The 19,145-nt window shown below is 35.8% G+C and overlaps 2 protein-coding genes across 4 annotated transcripts in view; one reads left to right on the plus strand and one right to left on the minus strand.

Moving 5' to 3' along the window:
* LOC111061043 (semaphorin-1A) overlaps positions 1 to 19,145 on the minus strand; it is a 530,166-nt gene that overhangs the window by 348,613 nt on the left and 162,408 nt on the right. The window lies entirely within an intron of this gene.
* LOC111048326 (gamma-tubulin complex component 2) overlaps positions 1 to 19,145 on the plus strand; it is a 40,732-nt gene that overhangs the window by 1,801 nt on the left and 19,786 nt on the right. For both annotated transcript variants that reach the window (XM_039422104.1, XM_039422105.1), the window contains exons 2-8: positions 1,403 to 1,546; positions 2,674 to 2,828; positions 6,072 to 6,200; positions 11,190 to 11,366; positions 12,953 to 13,130; positions 15,177 to 15,336; positions 17,646 to 17,899. In XM_039422104.1, the coding sequence (XP_039278038.1) occupies positions 1,403 to 1,546; positions 2,674 to 2,828; positions 6,072 to 6,200; positions 11,190 to 11,366; positions 12,953 to 13,130; positions 15,177 to 15,336; positions 17,646 to 17,899 (1,197 nt within the window). The remainder of the gene's footprint in view (positions 1 to 1,402; positions 1,547 to 2,673; positions 2,829 to 6,071; positions 6,201 to 11,189; positions 11,367 to 12,952; positions 13,131 to 15,176; positions 15,337 to 17,645; positions 17,900 to 19,145) is intronic.

Below are 19,145 nucleotides of genomic sequence, written 5' to 3' on the forward strand. Positions count from 1 at the left end.
TTTTCGAGATCCAGTCACATACAGATATGTAAACATCTAAACATATAAAACAGAAATTGCTCGTTTAATAGTATAGGATCACTCTTATTGATACTTGAATCGGTTCTGGGAGCCGAGAAATTATGCAAACAATCATGTTAGTGTGAGAGTGGATCTTGCAACAGCCAAACTGATTCACAAAACCCAACTAACACAATAATTGTTTGTCATAGACTGAGCTAGCTGGATAATCAGAGTGTAATAATTCAGTGTAAATCAATGGTCGCCAAACTTATGAGCCTATGAGCTAGAATAGCATTTATAAAACTTCTAGTGAGCTACCAAGGAATATTAGACAGAAGAAAGTATCTTTTATTGCCTATCAAGATGCATTTCTAGTGTTGAAATCTACTTATCTCAAAGTAAAAAGTATAACAAAAGTTGAAATGTACATTCCAATGAGAGCAGTGGAACTCTTTTTGGACATCAAGTATTTTCTTGATGTTCAGAGTGTATGTTGTAGCCGCCATTCTGATGCAGTTGTCCAAATGTTCATCAATTCTTACATGGATTTTTTATGAATTTCATACATGAAAAAGATGCTTCACACAAATAGGTAGAGCTGAACATAGCTTTCAACCTCAATTCAACTTGAATAATAGGTGGATATTATTCTTTTGGGACTTGAGGCCAAATATTTCCAGTTGTAGAAAGTGATCTGAGAGACAGATCATTTTGAAAATCCACAAATTCCATTCCAACTGAAGCCTGATCTCCACCAAAATTTTGTACATCACAAGCTGCAAAATCTTCTGCATAGATCTCTACAAAAGAGAGTTGATGAATTGTACCATATTTGATATGCTTTTAAATTCTTGAAATCGTTGATCAAATTTTTGTCTCAAATCTGAAAGAATTGTAACGTATTCTTGATCATTGCTGCGGTGCTGTGGAGGATTTTTCTCATCATTGATGTTCTTTAGACTGGAAAAGTTTTTATATTCAAACTGGACGACATTCTTTCGCACGAGCATTTCTGTGAGCTACCAAAAACTACCCCACGAGCTACCGGTAGCTCGCGATCGACTGTTTGGCGACCACTAGTGTAAATGAAATCATTGTGAACTTATTAATGAGTCCATTATTCAACAGCGTATATCACTCATAAACTGATGACATTTTTCAAAGTACAGTATTAACATTTGGATACTACTGTATAAAGTTACCAAAATGGGAAAAATCTCTGGAAAAACCTGTATTTAACATTCAACTTTTTGAAATATGAACGCCCCGACGTATATGAGTCATCACTCGAGCGAAAAATTCATGTTATTGTTAGCTATCCTCTTGATCAACAGATTAGAAACAAATTTTTAGTTCCATCCTTACTATCTGAAAGCTCTAAATTATTTGTCTGTTTCAGCTGAAATTCCAGCTTTATCTCAGGAAAGCATTCTGATTGATGACTTGCTATTCTGTTTGTCGGGGTTTCCGGGGAAATACATAATTCCCGAGCCGCTTGAGAGACCTTATGATGCTCGCACTTTCCAGATATGCAATTCTATTGGTAAGAGTTCAAGTTACATTTATACATTCATTCATTTTTGCCGTGTATCTTCTGAATAATTTGATAAGTTTCACTTTACTATACTATTCCTAGCGCTTCCTCTTCTTGGTTTTGCTTCTAATCTTCTTAGCAATAAATCTTATTTGTGGCCAGATAATTCGACTTTTTTTAAATAGTATGTAAAAGAAATACAAAAATATTTGTGCTGAACAAATATAATTTTTTGTTTTGATGTGTTGATTTAGTGGTTGATGTCCTTATTATTATTATTAAATTAAAACCTCTTAAGATTGATAATCAAAGCTAGTTCCGAATAAATTATATGAATTTCATCGGAAATTCCTTCCTCTTTCCAATCAAGGTCTATAAATAAAGGTCATGACATCAGATCCTGTGATGCATTGCAAAATAGCCATTTTGTGGGGTTCTAGTTCACCAATTTTCAAATTTATCAGCTGATATCATTATAGATTAAACAATATGATGTGTTATTTGTTGTTTTTTGCAAGTAATATTACTTGGCTTTGAATTGTAAAATAAATTCTTCCAACAGAATAATAGTAATTAGATTCCATCTTGGAACTGAATTGTTAATTTTTTAGATTTAATTGATTGGGAACTTTAAACTGTTTTTGAGGTTAGCCTCTTGTCTCAATGCCTTATGAATCATAACATGTTACAAGAATAAGAACAGTTTTTAATAATAAATGAATAAATTATTAATCAAAAAATCTAAGAACTAAATTTTTCATATTATCTGAACCAGAATATTGTTTTAAAAATGCATGATTTTGTTACGAGCAATTGAAATTGAATCAGATTGGATTATCAAATTTACCGCCATTAAAACCCCACAAAATGGCCGCTCCATAAGGAACACGGGTGTCTTGGCCTGGTTTCTATAGACCTTGTTTCCAACCATATCCCTAGAATTAGATTTTGACTGATAGTTTCCTAGTTATTGACGTTTTAATAGCGGTAAGTAGGCATCTTTCAAAAAAATAGAAAAATCTATAGATCTCGAAAACTAAGGTCGATATAAGAAAATTCTACTGGAAATTTTTTGTTGGATCTATGGTATATATCGGATCTATCACAAAAATTAAATACTTTGATTTGATTTTCAGAGCCGTCGCTGAGAGATCTGGTGCAGCAGATTCTGCCGTTGGCGTCGCACTACTCGGTGATAGCGCGCTTCATACAGGAGAAGCGACTGTGTGTCTGGGGAAGGGTGAACCATGCTCTCACCTCTGCCATGGATACCCTCAGGCAAGATTATCAGGTAACTATCAAAACAGAATAATTGTATATAAGTACGAGTATTAAAGTTGATAAACTATGAGTAAAGATTGATAAAATTAACCGTGCGTCAACCGCAGTCATCGACACACTGAGACAAGACTTTCAGGTAGGCCTAACTAACAAAACTAGTCACAAAATAATTAGAGGTAAATAAGTTGTTACAGGTAATAAATGACGAGTGAAAATTAATAAATTAATTGATTAAATATAACATATATATATATATATATATATATATATATATATATATTATATATATATATATATATATATATATATATATATATATATATATATTGAATTACTAGTACTGTACCAGTTTTTATTTTCTCTTAGGGCGGGTTTCACCAGGAACTAAACGTGACCTTAGAGGAAGCGTAAACTCCAATTAGCCCTTAACTGATAAAATCTGATTTCACCACAGGCCGTTATAGCTAATGAGCCGATATAGAGTTAACTGGCCAAATCTGGTCAGTTAACATCTGTAATCTATCGTTAAGAAAAAAATGGTGGCGTTCTGTTTACTGTCATGTTGAAAGTAGTTTGTTGAGGTTATATTTAATTATTTATTCGTGGTTTTTACTATTATTTTTCATTGGATTAATTCATTGTTTCAACATGGAAAGGCCATGGAAATGCTAGAAGAAGAGCATACGAATTGGCATTTGAGAGTAACAGTAATGATGATTATACAACATTGACAGAATGGCTAGAAGACATCCTGTGAAATTTGAAATTTCACTTATTTACAAAAAAAAAAATCTGGTGTGGCGCACTCACACAACTTTCCTTGCCGTTATGAAAATTTTTTGTTTAAATTTTATCTGAAGCCTGATAATTGGGAATCTAAAATCGAACTTTGCATAGATGAGGCGGAGCTCCTGAATTTTTTATAGATATGAGACTTATGGCAGTTGATAGAGCTTATCAATGACTATTTTAGGTATAAATTTGATCAAAATCGTTGGAGCCGTTTTTGATAAAATCTCGAAAAACCCTGCTTTTGACAACATTTTCGCCATTTTAGCCGCCATCTTTAATTGCATTGGATCGAAATTGTTCGTGTCGGATACTTATAGTGTAAGGACCTTAAGTTCCAAATTTCAAGTCATTCCGGTAATTGGGAGATAAGATATCGTGTACACAGACGCGCACACACACACACACACACACACACACACACCACACAACACACACACACACACACACACACACACACACACACACACACACACACACACACACACACACACACACACACACACACACACACATACACATACACATACACACATACACCTTGAAACATATAGAAATTTACAAATTGGGGTACCTTAATTTTTTTTGGAAAGCAATACTTTCCTTACCTATGGTAATAGGGCAAGGAAAGTAACAATTTTTATAACAATTATTAAAACACTACAGCCTAAATTAAATCTAATAAATCATACAACTAAAGAAAACTGCACTATAATTATTATTAATTTTATTACTAAAATTTGTAGGCTTATCTCCACTCAATTTGGTAAACAATTCTTGTGGTTTCGGAATCTAGTTGGATTTTCCAGGTTAGGTTTTACATGCTAACAATGTGAAACAAGTGTCATGGCGGCGCACTGCCACACTGATCCACTCTAATCTGTCGTTTAGTAACGTAACATTAGTTTTCATTGGTGAAATCAAATTTCTTAATCTTTCGTTAAAATCATCAGTTAGTGTTAATTGGAGATTACTAACCGAAGCGTTAACGTGAATTTGGTGAAACTCGCCCTTAGAGTGGTCACACAGGACAATTGTGTTGAACATGTGTGTGCACACATGCTCGACATGCATTGCATGCTGTATCATCAACGAGAGGCTTTGAACAAAAACAGCTTTTCTAACATAAAATAAACAACCAATAGAAATTAATAAGCCACTTAAAAATTGCAAATTATAGACTTGGTTGCACAAAAGGCTGTTTAATTTTAAACCTGATCAAATGTCATGAGATCCAATCAGAAAAGCCTTCTTTTCTTAAATGTATTCTCTGGTTGGCTCTCGTGGCATTTAATCATGATTAAAATTTATCAGGGTTTTGTGCAACTGGGCCATAATGATACAAAAAATGTTTAGTCTCAAATAGAGCAGCGAACAAGAGATCGAAGATACAAAAACTTCATCTCAAATAATTTTATTTAAAACCTTTCGCTGTGATGACAAAACAGGGTTTAAATTTTTAACATGTTATACATGAAATACTACAGCTTTGAAACGCTGGGAAGAATGAGCTCAATTTGAACCTGATCCGATAAATAAATACTTTGTCGGATCAGGATCAAAGTTAAATTGACTTTTCGGGTAAAATTTCCGAATAAAGGGCCACCATCTTGAATCGGGGATGAATTTGAACATTTCAAATATGAACGTTTCTGCGCCTTGTTTCAAAGTACTTGTATACCAACTTTTATCCAAATCGGACCTTAACTGCGACTGCAACTGCGGCTCAAACAAACAAACACCGATTCACTTGAAAGATTCGCCGATTTGCTTCGCTTATTCAATAATTTTACATATACATATTACGCATACAATTCAGGTAAAAACAACAGGCATTCGCCCAAACTACTTTAAACCTTAATTTAGGATTCACAGTCATATACTAATCTAATCCTAAACTAATCCTAATTTAGGATTCACAGCCAACTGATACTCGCTCCCAGCGGATAGTGTTTTCCTGCTGGGTAGCTGCCATATGAAAATGATTGAAAGGAGAAATATCTCAATAAATTTAATAATATTATATTTAAGTTTCAAGTTCTTGTATTATTATTCATGTTTTATTTCTGATGCTACTTGTGATTGATTAACCTTTAACCTTATCTTTAATCTAGGTTCAAAAAATTGATTAAAAATCTTCTCTCACTAAAATTTCTATATTGTTTTTTTCAAATGGCAAATAAATTGATTTGATTTGATACCCTACGGCCGTTGCAGCTACAACCTCTTGCTTGTGATTCAATCTATGATTAGGGATTAGTGAGAGTAACAAACTCTCAGCATTGGTGGACTGGGAAGCGTAAATACTATTGATAAGAAAAGGTTACTGTTTGAATTTATTAATTAAATTAAATTGATCAAGTCGATTAGCCTACCTATTTTGATATAGGATTTAAAGCTCGCGGCGTGCAAATCACTGGTCGGAACAGAATAAATGAAATTTTCAAATTGATTGTGATTGCAGGTATTCATCGCCCAGCTGGAGACGCAACATCGTCGACATCAACTGGATTTGCATAAATTGTGGTACTATGCACAGTCGACCCTATTCTCAATGGAGATGCTTGCCAAGATTGCAACCACCATAAGTTTGGTAAGTGATTCATTAACACATTTCAATATTGTTATGTTGTTATGATTAGAATGTTTACTATTGCAGATTGGAACATTAAGCTTTGTAGTTGGCAAATTTGGAAATAATCTATTCTAATATTATTATTTTGTTCGTTATTTGTGAAAATTTCTCTATATGACTAATAGCGGGAGTAAAACCCTCGATAAGACGAATCTTTCGAAGGGGTAAAACAGTGGGTGGAGCGGCGAAAGTAGAGGTTATCAGAGAAGGTAGTGGAGAGTGTTTGAATAATATAAACATGCACCTATATGGCTCTGCTTCCTTCTAGTTAACTCAAGCAGTTAAGCCGTGTCCACACTGAACAAATGTTCGACAAACATGTTTGTTGGAAAAGTTTGGGCAAATTTTATTATGTTTGACAAACAATGTTTGCCTGTAGCCAGTGTGGATGCGTCACCAAACAAAATATTTGTAAGTGGGAAGAAGAGGTTTTATGTTTTACAGATGTCAACACTGTAAATGTTTGGAAAACAGTAATTTTTGTTTGACAAACATTGATTGTTCAAACTTTTTAAAATGTTTGTCCCTGAGCTCCTCAACATACATGTTTGTCGAACATTTTGTTCAGTGTGGACACGGCTTTAGTCTTAGCAGTTACTTTTCTTGTATCTATATGATTCTTAGGGCTAGTTTCCGAGCTCGGGATCTATAAGTTCTGGAGTTACAGAGTTCAGGACTGAAATAAGCACTCGGATCTAAATCGACTTTCTGAGTCACGGGTTCATCTTTTAATCTCCTGGGTCTATTAAGTTCTCGACTTATTTGAGTCCAGGACTTTAACGCAGTTAACATGAGGAAATTCACAATATAATATTGTCTTTATTTTGGTAATGGGAGACAGCTGATAGAAGTGGGCTTAATCAAATTAGCATACTCTCCAAACTATTTTGTGAAAATACGTCTCGATTTATTTATAGGCCTATAAAGCAAAACTCAACCTTTTGAAACATGAATGAATAAACATTTCACTTTACGTTATGCTATTATTGATCATTGATCCTTGCGAGTGATTTTGGAATAAATATTTTAGTAGGCTATCGAGTTTGAAAACGTATTTGGTTTGAAAAAAGTAGAATGATAATTTATTATTGTTATATTATTATTAATATGTTGAATATGACATTGATTGATAACATTCACAATGAAAGATGAAATTCCAAGGCAATCCTTGTATTATTCATCTTGAAAATTTTTAAATTATGTCACAGCCGTGAAATAAAGTTAGTTTTTTACGCATAATTCTGATAGATCTCTATTTTAAAATAGACTTGCAAACTGTAAATTATGAATTTAGAAATTATGAACTTACTAGGCTAATAGTGGGTAGGTTTGTAATTTTGTATTCAAATTAGTGCAATATTTCTTAAGTTTTTTTATTCATTGTGATATATTTTGTGATTCATTTGAAGTATTATGTCTACCTTCGAAATTCAAAATCTTCAAATCATTACGGTACTCCTGGACCAAAAATCAAGTGATAAAGCAAGCAGGTGTGATATCATAACCTCAAACTTTGGACAACATTAACTTTTTATCAAAATTTTTTTAGAGAAATAAATAGTACAGGCTCAGCCTAGTTTTTCCTTCAATGTCAGGATTTTATCATGATTGTAGTATTTTGTACAATAAATAAATGAATGAATGAAAAAGATGTACTAATCCAAATAATCTTTGTATTCTAAGACATTTATTTAGCTATGCATTTACTCCAAAACAATAAATGAGATATGTTTGCTCAGTTTAAGTCCAGAACTTAATTTTAAAACCTACCTCAGTCGAGTTTAAAATCACGCTGTTTTAAGTTCTGGACGATTTTTGATAAATCCTTGACTCGGATAGAGGCGAGAATCTAATTCAAGTCCTGGACTTATACGCCCTTTACTCAGAAAGCGAAACTATAAACTCCAGGGTCTAACGTGAACTCTAAACTCCAGGGTCTATTTGAGTCCTCGACTACGTTGAAGCTCTGACTCGGATAGCCAATTTTCTGACTCCAGAGTTTAAAGCCAGTTAAAGTCTAGAACTTAGCTAAATCCCGAGCTCGGAAACCGGTCCATAGTCTCTAGGTGCGTACACAAAGAAAGCTGGTTGCCGGCGCCGGAAAACCAGCCGCTGTAAGCGCGTCCCGGCTTGAGAAGAACTTAACATGGTTTCAAGTGTGCCCGTACACAGTAAACGCCGGTGCCGGCTCAACAAGCGCAACAAGCGCGAGCTGCCGGCGTCAACCGGCAAACAAGTATGAAGAGAACATTCTTGTAGCCGGTTTCCAGCAACTGGCTCAGTCTGCGAGTGGTCTCTGTACTGTGCGTACAGTTAGTCTCCAGTACAGTCTCTGTACTGCAGTTGGTTAGCGTAGTGTGTACTGTGCAGTAGTTTTAAAGATGGTTGATACAGATGATTTAATTTCCAAAGTTGCGAATTATATTTAGCCAGTACAGTGGGCTATACACTATACAGTATTAGCTACGTATAAAATATGCAACTGTAGGCTGTGCCTGTAGATAAATTATTGAAACACTTAGAACAATAAATTAGTTATGCAAAACTCATATTCATGACCGTAAATAATTCTATATTGAATTGTTTTTGGAAAAATACGATTCACAATTGCAGGTTTTCTAAACCCGAAAATCCGGGATCGACGCTTGAAAATCCCGGGATCGTTAGGTATAGAAAATGGACCGGGATCCAGGGATTCGGGATCCCGGATTGACATCCCTAGAAGACTTCAGAAATCAAAAGTGAACAAGTTATCCACCTTATAATATGGATAACTTTTACCTCAAAAATATGACAAGACGCTCTTCTGGTTCTATTGGTTGTTTATGCCAGTTTGACCACTTTTTAATCAAACGTCCTTCAATGTTTCTTAATATGTAATCGAAAGTCGCTAGCTCCATTCTCATGTATGTGTAGAACCGTTGTGGGTCACCTTTTAGTTGCGGAAACAAGTGATGGTATTCACCAAGTTTCTTCCTATGTCTATTAATAACATGAACACCGAATTTCCTCCTTTGCAATAATTTTAAATGAACACTCTCCGCCAAAAACACATCATCACTAGACGAAGACATCTTTGACACTGCTCAAAGTGAACTGACTTGTCGCGCTTGTTACCAGCTTTCTTTATGTACGGCTTCAAGCTTTACCGCGCTTATAAGCTCGAGAGCAAGCTGCTGGTTTTCCGGCGCCGGCAACTAGCTTTCTTTGTGTACGCACCCTTACACTCTCATCCAACCTAAACAGTAATAATAGACACTATTCGATAGTAATCGACTTGAATTAACAAATACCTGTACCCAGGGATATCTTATTATGCTATATTTTTTTCCTCCACCTACTGTCTAAAGTACTTACTTTACTCCCTGAAACATGATACTAAAGTGTCACTTTTTCACTCTCGGTAGTAAAAAACAGAAAAACTCCCTAGGGAGGAAAAAGTGACTCCATTTAAATAACATGGGAAGCATCTCTATTTTAAAACTTACATTGTAATAGGTTAGAAAGTCTAAGCTCAGATGAGAAGCATAAAGAGGTGTCTGTCATTGAGTCAACTGAATTCAATACCACAACCAGAAATTTGATCAACTCATGAAATATATGTTTTTATGATATTATATTCTTAATATTAGTAGATGATAAAAATTTATACAATTTTAAAAATATTTTATTCTATTCAAAATACCAGCCAACAAATATTTTTGATCTGCAATTCAAATCTGAGCCGCGTGATGGAGTCAGCCATTTTTGGTAGACACCCAGCTGATATAATTGTTACAACTTTGGCCGATAGATAGCGCATCGGCAGTGCCAATCAGACGACCGGTTTTAGGTTTTAGATTTTAGGTTATGTTGTTAGGAAACATTGTCACCAATACGTAAGTTATTAAAATGATTTTATTTGCAGTTTCTATAAAAAAATGTAGATGGAGGAAAAATGTTGTGTACATCACGAGTGAAAAATACTTTTTCCTTCACCTACTGTCTAAAGTACTTACTTACTCCCTGAAACATGATACTAAAGTGTCACTTTTTCACTCTCGGTAGTAAAAAACAGAAAAACTCCCTAGGGAGTAAAAGTGACTCCATTTAAATAACATGGGAAGCATCTCTATTTTAAAACTTACATGGTAATAGGTTAGAAGGTCTAAGCTCAGATGAGAAAGCATAAAGAGGTGTCTGTCATTGAGTCAACTGAATTCAATACCACAACCAGAAATTTGATCAACTCATGAAATATATGTTTGTATGATATTATATTCTTAATATTAGTAGATGATAAAAATTTATACAATTTTTAAAATATTTTATTCTATTCAAAATACCAGCCAACAAATATTTTTGATCTGCAATTCAAATCTGAACCGCGTGATCTGGAGTCAGCCATTTTTGGTAGCCCAGCTGATATAATTGTTACACTTGGCCGATAGATAGCGCAATCAGCAGTGCCTATCAGACGACCGGTTTTAGGTTTTAGATTTTAGGTTATGTTGTTAGGAAACATTGTCACCAATACGTAAGTTATTAGAATGATTTAATTTGCAGTTTCTATAAAAAAATGTAGATGGAGGAAAAATGTTGTGTACATCACGAGCGAAAAATACTTTTTCTCCCTCAGGAAAATTGTTGCCCTCGGCTTCGCCTCGGGCTTCAAACTTTTTCCCTCAGGGAGAAAAAGTCGTACTTTTCACTCTAGATATACAAATAACTATTCTATGAAGTTACTGAAGTTGAGTTTACAAGAACAGAATCTTCTTCAAGTCTTGTAGTTGTTGTCGGCTTGAGTAAAAAAATCTGCTTGAAATTCGGACCATAAACGACCTATACCATGGGATATCGTGAGTTTTTACTGAGGTTTGATTGTAGATCATTATTTTATGTGGCACTAGAACAGAATATCTTCGTTGATGATTACAATACAGGATTTAATTGATATGTTGTTTGAAGGCTGAAGCGAGAGGCGGACGGACGTTGTCGATTCTACACGACGAGACGGCGCACAGTTTCGCCGATTCCAAGATCCAAGATCTGTGCCTGTATCTAACTAGGGCAGCGGCCGAGCCTTACTTCCAGTCGCTGCAGACCTGGCTCAACAAGGGCATTGTCTTCGATCCTTACGATGAGGTAGTGTAACTTACTCAACATGTAACTCCCGTGTTATCGGATGGGCACGTTAAACTGTCGGTCCCGGCTGCCTAAAAACCAGTCGTTAGGCCCTGAAATTGATCAGTTGCGACCTGAAAACTCTGACACCAGACCTGAGCCAGCCAGGTCACTCGATATTATTATTATTATTATTATAACAACAGAGTTTTTCTAAATTCCCCTTGAAATTTACCTTTAGACGTGTTGAATGAATCTATATCCTCCACTCTCCCATTGAACAATTGAGGCGCCCTCATTAGTGCAAAAAGTGATTCCAATGAGATCAATGATACGTAGGAGACTATAATAATATGTAGACACATTGAATTGTGATAACAAATATGAATTATTGATCTCATATGTTTGAAATAACTGAAGTATTTTAATATAACTGAAATAAAAACTAATCAGGTTAGTTTTAAGGGAATAGAAGAATCATATGTTCTGTCTTCATGAAAGTTGTAAGAATCATACTGGATAGGTCAAGTCTTTAGTAAGAGATTGGAATAACAACCATTCAAGTAGTCTGATTCTGTACTGTACTGATTAGATCATAGTCAAATAAAATTTTCCTTATTTGACTGAAAAAGAGTTCATGAATTGGAACTGTCTGGATTCGCTGATCAGAAGAAGCTGTCGATGAGGTACGTCAACTTGAACAAATCAAGTAGTCCATTCATATTTATAAAAATACATGCTCTGTCTGGAAAGTAGGCTCAATGTCAATGATTTTTGTCCAACGCCATTGAACATTCCAGAGTGCTGCTGTATTGGGAGACTCTAGTCGGTCGGTCTTGTGAACAAAGCTTACTTCGCGTCAGCTGTTGTCACCGCCCTGCCGGAAAGTTATTACAGGCATTTCCGTCAGATACGTTTATGTTCATTATTCAACTCTCTATTTGAAGGTTCCTTTCTAATGAATAAATTCTGCATTTATTTGAATGGTGTCGTGTCGATCAAATGCTCTTGAATACTCACTTGACAGTAAGGCTCAACTCACACTTACGCGACTCAGGTCGAGAAGAGACTCGACTCTAGTCGAGAGCATGTGTTTTCAATTGGTGGCAGTCGCCGAGACTAGAATCGACTGGTCTGAGTGTCACCATTTGGAAACACATGCTCTCGACTAGAGTCGAGTCTCTTCTCGACCTGAGTCGCGTAAGTGTGAGTTGAGCTTTATTGTCTACCCACATTACGAATTTCTCAGTTTGCAGTTGTTTCTTTCAAATTGCCAAGTTTTTTGAAAGTATCCATTCATTTTGTAATTAAATTAGTGTGATTTATATTTTTGAATTAGAAACTTTTTCAAGATGTACTATTGATGTGTGCATGTGATTATTCGAGGGGAATGTTTAACAATGAATTAAGCACAATATAATTTTGTTCATTTATTTAATTGACATCTACCGTATTCCAAATGTACTATTATTTTATTTTAGTAATTAATTTTATTCAGAATTAGTTAATTTAATGATTATGTTCATTATGTTTCTAAATGTATTATTATTTTATTTTTGTAATTAATTTTATTCAGAATTAATTAAATGATTATGTTTGGTTTTCAGTTTATGGTGGATGTTAATACATCAGTTAAAACGGACCTCGACCAAGTTACCGATCAGTATTGGGACAAGAGATACACAATCAAGTCCCACAACGTACCTGTCTTCCTAGAACACGTTCAAGAAATAATACTCAGGACTGGAAAGTATTTGAACGTAATCAGACAAGCTAACGATCTCAGTAAGTTCTTATTTCATAGTATTTTTAAATAAGGAAATTATAAAATCCTTGTAAAATCCTGAAAATAGATTTCAATGAAAGTCTTGTAAAATTGTTGAAAATAGATTTAATAGATTCCAATCTGTGATTGGATTTATTTCTCTTATCCTAGACTAACGTTACCCCTCCCCCCTGAATGACTAATGTGCGAGATAAATTACTTTTAACATGAAGAGGAGAAACCCAATTCTCCCTCCACAGTTTGTAGCATAGTCACAGACGGACATCCTGCGCACAATTGGATGCGCCGTGTCATTTCGCTTCAGGTTCTTGTGATGAACACATCTCTGTAACACACAAACATATCACTTTGGAACATTGCCAGTGGAGGGGAGCGAAGCGTTACAAAGCTCTCTCACAGAGACACAAAAGAAGGAGAATGCTGCTAGGTAATGGGAGAGATTAGTGGAGGATAGAGCATCGGACCTCTCCGTCTTTGAGAAAGAGCCGTGTTAAAAGAAATTTATCTCGCACTTTAGAGACTAGAGTATTAGAAAACTAGATGGAAAGCTGCTGCCTGCCTAAATCAATGCCACCTCCAATTAGTTATTCAGCTCATTACCTACAACGCAGCTATAGTGAGGCAGTATTTAATTAACATTGGGGATTCAGTAATTCAGTCCATGACCGGCAGTCGCCAGACAGACCTCGTCAAAATATTAAACATTTCATACACAAATAACTAAAGATGGCTGCAGATAGGTCGTTTCATGTGGCTCTGTAGATGGACTGCAATACTAAATCATGAAACTATCTCAAACTGGTCCACAAGTCCACTGGTCTTATCATCTCTCAGTGAGTGCAGAGGTTAGTTGATGAGTTTTTCACGTACCAGCCTACTAAACTTCCCACACTCCAGCTCACGAACACAAATCGGCAGTCTGTTGAAAAATTTTAGCGTCCGTAAGGGGTAGCATTCATGTGGACAAATTCAATCGATGAACCACCTAATATCTGAGTGTCCACAACAAATATCAAGTGTAAAATTATGTTTTTTTTATAATTGTGGCCTATGAATGCATATGCACACACACACATATATATATATATATATATATATATATATATATATATAGCATTCATGTGTTGCTATCCGTGTCTATCATTCGACAAAGCAGATAGCACTATCCTTTTCTAGCTCCGCAACGTAGCCAGATCGTTTTCAACATTGTAGAAATATCAATTAACTAAATATTCAGCTATAAAAATGTAATCTTTTTTATATTGAAACTTATTGATTCATTAATTTTTATTTTAAGAATGAAATATTAGTGTTCTCTCTTTTCTGTTTAGGGCTACTTGTTAATGGCATGAATGACCGAAACATGTTGTGAAAATAATTCAAAAAGGGTACTGAGATTTGTATTTCTATTTATAAAATATAGTTATCTTTAACAAGGATGAACTGTCATTATTACATCAAATATACCGGTGTACGGACGTGATTTAATATATTTATTGCATTTATTGTCAAGCTCAATCCAGTATCAATGCTTTCCTTGATGTCTATCTTCCTTCATGTGTATGGTGGAGGGGCGATTGAAGGGTGATGCGCATAGCATAACAAGGCAGTAGCGGTCGGTCAGCCCACGAGAACAGACCAGACCAACTTATTGTCGATTCATTGTAAGTGATAGATATTTGTGTGCTACTCTTTTCGTATCGTGATCTGGATCCTGGAAGAAAGGAGAATTTGGGCATTAAGGTAGGCCTATGCTATTGTGCACTTGGCTATTCAAATTTTCCACCCCATGCCAAGCAATCCAAAATGGTTTCGCTTGTAAATTGATACAGTCCACAGACCAGAGTGCTGTTTGAGCCAGACTCTGTTAATCTATAGAAGGCAGTGGCAAGGCATAGAGTCGGCAACGCTGTTCTCTTATCTTTCTTCCTCCCATTATAACGTGGACCTCTCTATATTAACAATTATCTATAAAACTCTATTCTATTCTACACTTTTAAAGACTACTTTTCAGAACTTTATCGTGAATTATTCTTGTTTTCTAGCTCCTGGCAAGAATAAATGTGAGGTGTTCCCAATCGAAACAATGGTGTACAGCTTGAAAGGGCGGGATTACCTTAATATCATTGAAAAGGCCTACAAGTCAGCCAGTAAACAGCTGTTGAATTTACTGCTTGAAGAATACGACATCATCGGTAGAATACGGTTGGTTCATCACTCATACTATTCAAATTATTTTAACTTATTTTCTGGTTTCTTTCTTCAAGTGAAGCTGCGTTTACACCAAAGTTAATAACAAAATGTTAATAATTTAATCCTTATAGATTCTACTAGATTGAACATAACTTATCATACATATGTGTTTGTCAAGTTCCGATCAATCTGATAGAATCTATAAGAATTAAGTTATCAACATTTTGTTAATAACTTTGGTGTAAACGCAGCTTTAATGTTACTGAATTGATTTAACAATAAACATTTAGTCGTATTGACTTGTCTTATAGCAATTAAGACTGTGCACCACGCTTTTTAAAACTTTACTAAGGATATTTTTCAAAAAATATTTCAAGTTTCGAGTTGGTTACTTTCAACCGACTCAAATCATAGAGAAAAGATAGCATAAGTTGATATCCCATGGTATAGGGCATTTATGTCCCAAATTTCACTTTTAATTCAAGCCGAAAGTGCTATTAGTTCTTTTTCGTAAAGCTATGTGACGCTGGGAGTCGCTCATAATGTGCTGTTCTTACACTCTCAATCGGCCAAAACAGTAATATTAGACAGTAGACAACAGTAATCGGCTTGAGTTAACAAACTATGCGACGCTATGTGACACTATGTCTCTCATAGTGTGCTGTTCTCACCCCAAAAAACGGTAATAATAGACAGTAGTCAACAGTAATCGGCTGCTTCTTATGCTATATTTTATCTATGAAGTTTCTAAAGTCAAGTTTACAAGATCAGAAGCTTGAATCCACTATACCTTCTTCAAGTTTTGTAGATGTTGAACATGTTTGACTTTTGGATTCAACTTTAATCTTACAGGTACAGTCCAACCTACGAATGGGAGAATGAGATAAAAACAGTTGTTACTGAATGTAGAATGTATAAAAATGACAAACCTCATTTTTGCAATAATTTTGTCTGGGATGACAATCGATGTGCTTTTATGATTAATGCTTTTTACTTTCCTTGCCCTAATACCATAGGTAAGGAAAGTATTGCTTTCCGAAAAAAATTAAGGTACCCAAATTTCTACATTTCTATACGTTTCAAGATCCCCTGAGTCCAAAAAAGTGGTTTTTGGGTATTGTTCTTTATGCTTGTGTGGTGTGTATGTGTGTCTGTGTACACGATATCTCATCTCCCAATTAACTGAATGACTTGAAGTTTGGAACTTGAGGTCCTTATAATATTAGGATCGGACACGAACAATATCGATCAAATGCAATTCAAGATGGCGGCTAAAATGGTGTCAAAAACAGGGTTTTTATCGATTTTATCAAAACGGCTCCAACGATTTTGATCAAATTCATACCTAAAATAGTAGTTGATAAGCTCTATCATATGCCACAAGTCCCATATCTGTAAAAATTTCAGGAGCTCCGCCCCATCTATGCAAAGTTTGATTTTAGATTTACAATTATCAGGCTTCAGATTCAATTTAAACGAAAAGCTTTAAGTGGAAAAGATTGAACATGGAAATCTCTACAACTAATGTCCAGTAACATTTTCACCTAATATTGAAAAGAAGCTCGAAATTCGAGAAAATGTGATTATTCAAATCAAATGTTAACTTAATTAGAGGTAACTGTTGATTCCAATGTACCTAGAATGTATTCTAGGTACCTTGGTTGATTCTATTAAATCATTCACTGGAAGAGATCTCGTCAGCTGATTGATTTTATATTATAACGGAAATTTTCATAACGGCAAGAAAAGTTGTGTGAGTGCGCCACACCAGATTTTTGTTGACCGAGCGAAGTGAGATCCAAGTCGACGGTTTGGCATTTCTCTTAAAGTTTAAATGTTTATATGTTTTTATGTTGCGCATTTACGGCGAAACGCGGTAATAGATTTTCATGAAATTTGACAGGTATGTTCCTTTTTAGTTGCGCGTCGACGTATATACAAGGTTTTTGGAAAATTTGCATTTCAAGGATAATATAAAAGGAAAAAGGAGCCTCCTTCATACGCCAATATTGGAGTAAAAATCAGACTATAGAATTATTCATCATAAATCAGCTGACAAGTGATTACACAGATGTGTGGAGAAGCCAGTCTATTGCTGTATTTCCATAAGGTCTATAGTTTCAATCAGGTACTTGTGGATGAGAATACTGCGTGAGGTCTACTGTTCACAGAACTACTAGTACCTTGGTTGATTCTATTAAATCATTCACTGGAAGAGATCTCGTCAGCTGATTGATTTAAAATTATAATGGACATTTTCATAACGGCAAGAAAAGTTGTGTGAGTGCGCAACACCAGATTTTTGTATTTTATGGTTTCAGATCGGTGAAACGTTACTTCCTGCTGGAACAGGGTGACTTCATAGTGCAGCTGATGGACTTGTGCGAGGACGAGCTGAGCAAACCTATTGAAGAGGCCACGCCCAGCCGGCTGCAGGCCCTCATGGAGCTGACAGTGCGCACCTCCCTTGGCAAGCACGACCCCTACAAGGATGACATCACCCTTGTCCTCCTGCCCTACAAGCTGCCCTTCCAGATATTCAAGATACTTTCCATATCCACCGACGAGGAAAAAGGTAATATATACCGACTGTCGATTACAATTTGGGAAACTGACGTTTTAGGGTGAGATCACATTGAATGCGAATATGTGTGTAACCTGCCCCAGATGGGGGTAGAGGATCCTTAACTACTTTGAAGGAGTCATGGGAACTTGAGTAACTATCTGCTACGTAATCCATTTCTAATTTACTAAGTAATCCATTTTGAAGCAAACAAAATACACGTCCATTTAAACAAAAGTTTTATTCTAAAGAAACTATACGACCAATAAGATTTTGCTAACTATAAATTTTACTACAAGATCATCTCTAATTAGGGTCTCGGTCGGGTGAAAATGTTTCATGAGCTAGACATTTTGGCACTCACCCACAGCTATCACTCCCACTGGACACTCACGTATCTCATCATGCCGGAAAACTAACTTAACTTTTCGCAATATGGGTTTTAATCCGCTCGATATCTCGGTTGTTCAACGACTGGAAGTTTTCTGTTCGGAAAACTTGCCCCTCTCCACGTCAGTGTGCCAGAAGGCCTTACTGCTGCTAGTGGAAGAGTCGGTTCTCACGGGATTCGGCAAGCGGGTACTTGCCAGGTCTGCAGTATTCCTTTGTGAAAATATCTACACCCGCCGTGTCCTTGCCTCGTGGAGCCATCCGTGACAACTAGCAAATATCCCTGAATTTGCTGGTTCTCAGAGTCGTGCAGACATAACTTAGCAGAATCTTATTGTCGCTGCAATAATACTACTTACTCACTAAATTATATATTTTCGCACTATAGTCCAACTACGGAAATTGTTATTTTAATATCAGAGTCTTTTCTCCTGAAAAATCTTGGATCTAAAACACACAAAAAATCAATCAATAAAATAAGTACTTGAATCCTACCCATGTCACATGTGCAAGCTCAAGCTTGTTTATGCATGGCCAATAATAGAATAGAATGACTGCCTTCGTTTTTGACCTAGGAGGGCGAAGTTAGGACGCAGTCGGCCCTCTCTTACACTTGACCCTCAAGCGTGCAGATGAGAAACAATATCTGGGAAGAGCAATAGGAATACTCACACTGAACACTTGCTGGTTGCGTTCAGTGTCAGCAGCTACATGCAAGTCACAATGAGTTCCAATGACACTTTTCAAAATTTTGTTTTTCGGCTCATGCATGATCTGACGTGCACTTGCACATATACGTTATTCAATTACGAAAACATATACGCATATTCACCCTTGAGCTGCGTACAGACTTGAGCGTCACGAACAT

This window comes from Nilaparvata lugens, chromosome 2 (assembly GCF_014356525.2).
Source record: "Nilaparvata lugens isolate BPH chromosome 2, ASM1435652v1, whole genome shotgun sequence".
Lineage (NCBI taxonomy): Eukaryota > Metazoa > Arthropoda > Insecta > Hemiptera > Delphacidae > Nilaparvata > Nilaparvata lugens.